Here is a 6,000-nt window from a genome sequence, read left to right as displayed (position 1 = left end):
AACGCACCTTTCTCACAGATACATTTTGCCGAGGAGGTAGATGCAAGTTTATCTGACTGGCCTGAAACTGACCATGAGGTAATATTGTCCATATCTAATTTCTAGATTGTCTGTAATTATGTTGTATTGTATTCATCAATACAAAATGTTATTTACTTGTAAATGTTCTTTTAGTCTTGGACCCTAGATGTTTTAGGGATTTGCAAGTATAGAATACAGTTTCTTTTATTTCTTTGTCATTTTCTGAGAATATCATATTGCAATATTATTGATCATTTTGGACAATTTTGTTGACTTGGATGACATTTTCTTCAGTGTTACATATAAGTGTCCTTTTAAATCACTATCTTTCTTTTCAGGTTGAGATTGTTTGTGATGTGGCTTCACCTCGCTCTTCTTTTGCTAGCAAGCAAACAGATGCAGTTGGACCAATCAACAAAACGTTTGGGGCCCTATATTCATTTGATGGAAAAGAACTTGACAAAACATTAGTTGGAAGGTCAGAGACAAAAAGAAGGTGCCACAAACTGGTTCCTCTCTCGCAAAGGCTTCTCTCAGCCTTTATTTCCGAAGACGAGGCTGAAAAGCTTGACAATGACACTCAAGACGAGATGTTTTTACTTTACTCAAGTGATTATATTCATAATGATACTGACAGTCATGTTATCGATGATGACTTGGAGCTTGATTACAAAAATCATAAAAGAAGTCTGGGAGATGGATTTGTAGCCTCAAACAACTTCAAGCACTTAAACATCCAAAATATTTTGTTTGGTCATGAATCACTTGTGGAAAATAATGCTATCCTAAAAACAGATAATGTGGCTCTTTCTGATTACCTGAAAAATAATTGCACTCAGATTGAGGCAATGAGCAACTGCCCCTCCTATGGATGCCAGTTTGAGGACATGCCTCTGGATGATAGGATCTTGATGGAGCTGCATAGTATTGGCTTATTTCCAGAATCTGTGGTAAGCAACTAAGCATGACTTTTCCATATAGTTTTTCACATGTTGCTGACATGGGTGCAAGTGTAAGTCTATTCATTCATTTCTTTTGCTTTGTCAATATATACTGAAAATATTGAGTTAACTTTTTCTGAGGATATGAATGTTATGAGAAGCACTAAATGAAAGAGTCTTCCTCTTGGGTTAATGTCTTATCAATATAATATGTTTTTTTAGGGATGGAAATACTAGCTGTAGGTACTTAGATTGAGTCGAAAGTTGCTTCTGCTATGAAATGTAGAAATAGGATGGTCATATCCAACCAAAGAATTGATGCCTAATGCCTTCATCCCCATTCTTATTTTCACATATATGTTGCTTCCCTTCCCAAAGACACTTTTTTGTAGTCGAATCCCCGATTGAATCTATTTCTAATCTATGTTTATCTACATCATTAAAAGAAAAATAAATATTTATCACATAACTCAACTCTAGTAAATTTAAATGCATCAAAAAAGTGCTAATTTGTTTTTGTTTTCTTTTATTTTTTAAGAATTGAGAAAATTTTCAGAAAATTCTCTGAACCAAGGCCTAAGTTCCTCTTTGATATGAAATTACATCACCTTTAGTGGAAACAGATTTTGGAATGATACATCTTTGCTTGCCCTTTGATGCCAATTAAATATGTGTGAATGTCCTTTGAAATTATAGCAAGTGGTATCCTTTTAGAAACATAATAAAACTGAATTTTTCCTGTTATTATGTATACAGCCAGACCTTTCTGATGGTGTGGATGGAGAAATTGACAAGGTCATTTCAGAACTTCAGATGAGACTGTTACAACAGGTTATAAGCTATAAATATTTCTTATTTTGCAAATTGTTATGGATCACGAATAGTAGATCTTTGGCATGCAGATATTAATTGGAACACTTTTTGATGCATGTGAATGATAAAGAACAATGGTTGTTCTGTAATAAAACTCAAAGATTGCACAACCATGCTTCTATCAAAATCTATTTAATGGTCAATGCAATTTTGTTCCTTATATACTGACAACAGCTAGACTTTTCTCTTGTCTTTTCTTTTGACAATTTTATATTATTCTAAGATTAAGTTTTCTTTAACAGGTGAGGCAAAAGAAGGATCGACTGAGCAAATTAGAGAAAGCAATTCAGGATGCTAAAGAAATTGAAGAGAGGTATGGTTATCACTCTTTAATACTCTTTTCTATTACAAGCTATTCATTATTTACCACTACTAAAAACTTAAATTTTTTTAAATGACAGAAAACTTGAGCAGCTTGCAATGGACAAACTAGTTGAGATGGCATACAAAAGGCTAACGGTAATTACAGACATGTGGTTACTAGGACTTTGATAGTGCTTTTTACTTTTTTTCCTTAACTGCAAGTGTCTTGGCACAAGTTTCTCTGTACTACTTATTCAATCTCATTTTTTATATGTCTTGGTAATTTTCTTACTAGAGTTAGAGCTAATAAGAGTGAAAAATGGATTTCTATAGTTGTAGATTTACATCAAGTGTTATCTCTATTCCCTGCTGCTTTATGCTAGCACTACATTTTAACAAACCAATGATATTTAAGACATTATATGGAGAGAAAACTCGATATATGTTATCTGCGGATGATATAATGATAATCATTGAGAATCATTAGATTAAATTTTCAGAAAAGAGAATTTAGAATCTGAAGTTTTTAAGGTAAGTAGAATAAAACTAAATCTATGAAATGTGACTTCAGTAAAATGAAAAGAATCAATAAAAATACTTAAGATGGATGCAAATGAAATCTTTTTGAGTATGAAATTTGGATATCTTAGATTTATTATTCAATTTAAGATGGAGAGAATTTATTATTCAATTCAAAATGGAGAGAATCTCCTAAAGTCTTGCATGATCATCAAGTGCCCCTAGGATAAGAGTTCTGTAAGACTGTTATGAATTGTCTATGCATCAAAGTGTAGGACTATTAGATAGCAAAATATGAAAAATTAATATAAGAGATATGAAAATACAAAGGGTTGATGTATGAAGTTATTGAAGAGGTCAAAGTTATAAAAAAAAATCACTAACATTTGAGAGCTTTTGAGAGCGACTAGTTATAGATCCAATAGATAAAACGAGAGAAAATGGGTTGGGATGGTAGTCATGCTCAAAGGTGATAGATTGTATAGTTTGGTGAGTTGAATCTATTAGAGTAGATTGTGTAAAGAATAGAGGGTGACCAAAGAACATATTATTCAATGATATAAAGCATAATTTAATTTTTGAAATTACCGATTATATGGAGGAATAAAAATTTATAGCTGACAACTAATGTGTTTGATGATGATCTTTTGTGATCTGATTTTGATGTGGGTCTTTAGTATGGTTTACCACACAATTCCCTTGTGCACCTTGCTGCTCTCAAGGAAATGTCCCAGTCCCTTATTGCAGCATATGAGTTTCATTTCAATACTATCTATTGCTAGTATTACCTTGTAATGTATCTATACTACTGTCAACTATAAGTTCCTCTGGTCAGTTTTCTTTGACCTTTTTTGTTCTGTCATAACTTATGATTCATGTATGTTAGCTTGTTCTTTAGCAACATTTTATTCATTTATTTTCTTGTTTCAAAATGATTTCTATTTTGTAGATTAACTGCATTTTTTTTAGCTCAAGCAACAAGTATCACTCTTGAGCCATCTTAGTGAGATGTTATCTGGAGTTGAGTGACATGTTGTCTGTAATAGGGTGGTCGAGGTAGTTCAAGTCATAAGGCTGGAATTACAAAGGTTGCAAAACAACTTGCAATGGCCTTTGCTAAACGAACACTGGAGAGATGCCATATATTTGAGAAAACTGGTCGAAGCTGCTTCAGTGAATCAACTTTACGGGATATTCTCTTGTCAGGGCCTCCAAACAACATTGACACTAGCCATACTGATGGATTTGGTTCCAATAGTTATGTGGATTTGCGCAGTGGGGAATTTGGTGTTCGGCAAACAGGTATGCTTTCATAATTCTTCTCCAATCAGAAACATTGTTAGGCATCTTATCTGCAGTGTTTCATGACTGTCATAAACCCCTTTTTGTTGCATTTTTTTTTCTTTGCATGTTTCACATCATTTTTATTTTATCTTGATATATGATGTAACCATTGTGTTTGTTGTTTATTTGTTAGTAGTCTCAGCATGCTAAGACTGCATGTGTTGACTGTTTAGTTAGCATGCCCCATAGGAGGGTGTTATAGTCATTTGATCCATGCACTTGTTACTTGACCACCCTTTTAGTGTCAGAAGGCTGGTCTAGCAGCTAATCCAACACTTCTATCATGTTCTAAGCATGCAGGCTGGCGACTCTGATCCATGCCGAAATACAGTATACAATAACAGTTGACCATTTGAGCCTTGGATTTGGATCTGACTGGCTGAGCTAAAACATAATAGTATGTTGGCGGTCCTCTAGTATCTACAAGTGCCTTTATACGACGTTAATGCAATATTTGCATTTCTGTTATTGGTCATGAATTTTGAAGTGCATAATGTAGCATCTATCATCCTCCCACAGACAGCTAATGAACTAAATACATACATTTTGATCTTGAGTTTCTATGATCATTTATTTTGAGTGGGGGTTTTTGTGGCCTTTAGTTGGAATGAAACTTAGGCCCCCCAAGGGAATGGTCTATTGACTGCATAGTTGTTGCCAAAGACTTCATCCTGTGGTAATTTGTCATGAAGAGTATTCTTTCCCTTTTAACTGTGTTGGAAAACTGGTTATAAAAAATTTGGACTATGTTATATGGATTTCAGGTCTAACGACTGAAACATGGGCTATGTTATTTGGATTTCAGGTCTAACGACTGTGAAACATGGACTTGGTAAAAAGATGGACCGAGGTCTGTCGGATCCATATCAAAGTGTTCCTCAGATGGGTGAGCATGCTGTTACTAAAAGGAAGAAGGAAGTGCTTCTAGATGATGTCACAGGCGCTGCTTCTAGATCCCTATCCGCTCATGCTCATTCTCTGGCAACTAGTACAAAATGGAAAAAGAGTGAAAGAGACCAGGAACAGAATAAAGACGCATCAGGAAGAAGCTCTACTGCTAAAGCCGGTCGTCCATCATTAGGCAGCGGTAGAGGCGAACGCAAACTGAAGACAAAACCTAAGCAAAAGATAGCTCAGTTGTCTACTTCAGGAAATGGCCTTGGCAGAGTCACAGAGACAGACAGTGTCACGTCACCAGCATTGCGCGAGGCATTTGAGACGGTCAACAGTTCTATTGCTAAATTTGATCAAGAAGTTGAATTGCAAAGTTCAAGTAACAGGGCGCAGAATTCGTCTAAAGAATTTGATGATGGTATCTTTACAAATCTTCCACTTAATGGGATAGACCCCATTGATGAACTAGATGTTGCTGAAGGCCTGGGCGGACAAGGCCAGGATATTGCATCCTGGTTGAATGTCGACGAAGAAGCATTACAAGATCAAGATCTAGTCGGCCTTGAAATTCCAATGGATGACCTTTCAGAATTGAAGTTGAACTTTTAAAGAAAGCCGACCATGCTGTATCTGGATATTGAGAATTCTAGGTCAGACTCCATTTTCTCATAACTAACATGTGAAATTGTCTACTCCAGGTCGTTAGGAAAATGTAACTAGGACGTTATTCTTTGATATAATTTTTGAGTTCTTGGCAGATCCCAATTGTTTTCTGTCACCCAGCGCCGTTCGAGTACCAAATTCCAAAATCCATCAAACATTTGTGTAAATTCTACCACGTCATTATTTTGCATTATATAGCTTGTCTAGTCAGCATAACAAGTATCTCACCTTCTTATTTCCTTGAGTAAAGATTCTCGAGTCTTTGGTACTTTTGAAAGAAATTCGGATTCTCTTGCATCTCGGGTTGAAAGAATTCGTTTTCAAATTTATAGCAATATTCTGTGGTATCTGATCATCTGACATTAATTCAGTAAAATCTACTTATAGCCATTGCACTTCTGCTAATAAATCAAAGTCAATTAATAGCAGCATATTTTTATGG

At 35.1% G+C, this 6,000-nt stretch overlaps 1 protein-coding gene across 1 annotated transcript; it reads left to right on the top strand.

Annotated features, from left to right (window-relative positions):
• The first annotated feature begins 13 nt into the window (after positions 1 to 13).
• On the top strand, positions 14 to 5,768 carry LOC122023753. Its single transcript, XM_042582049.1, has 7 exons — positions 14 to 78; positions 360 to 971; positions 1,719 to 1,793; positions 2,078 to 2,148; positions 2,237 to 2,294; positions 3,704 to 3,959; positions 4,807 to 5,768. The coding sequence occupies exons 2-7, from the start codon at positions 612 to 614 to the stop codon at positions 5,502 to 5,504; spliced, it is 1,518 nt and encodes a 505-aa protein (XP_042437983.1). The 5' UTR covers positions 14 to 78; positions 360 to 611; the 3' UTR covers positions 5,505 to 5,768.
• The last annotated feature ends 232 nt before the right edge of the window (positions 5,769 to 6,000 follow it).

Source organism: Zingiber officinale, chromosome 9B, assembly GCF_018446385.1.
Source record: "Zingiber officinale cultivar Zhangliang chromosome 9B, Zo_v1.1, whole genome shotgun sequence".
In the NCBI taxonomy this organism is placed as follows: Eukaryota; Viridiplantae; Streptophyta; class Magnoliopsida; order Zingiberales; family Zingiberaceae; genus Zingiber; species Zingiber officinale.
The sequence above is the reverse complement of the archived record's forward strand: the minus strand, read 5'-3'. Positions and strand labels throughout refer to the sequence as shown.

Bases quoted from the DNA above. Each gene is read 5' to 3' on its own strand.
- LOC122023753 (XM_042582049.1), top strand. From the start codon at position 612: ATGTTTTTACTTTACTCAAGTGATTATATTCATAATGATACTGACAGT. The intron at 972-1,718 runs GTAAGCAACTAA...TTATGTATACAG, and splicing joins GCTTATTTCCAGAATCTGTG to CCAGACCTTTCTGATGGTGT. The intron at 2,149-2,236 runs GTATGGTTATCA...TTTAAATGACAG, and splicing joins GCTAAAGAAATTGAAGAGAG to AAAACTTGAGCAGCTTGCAA.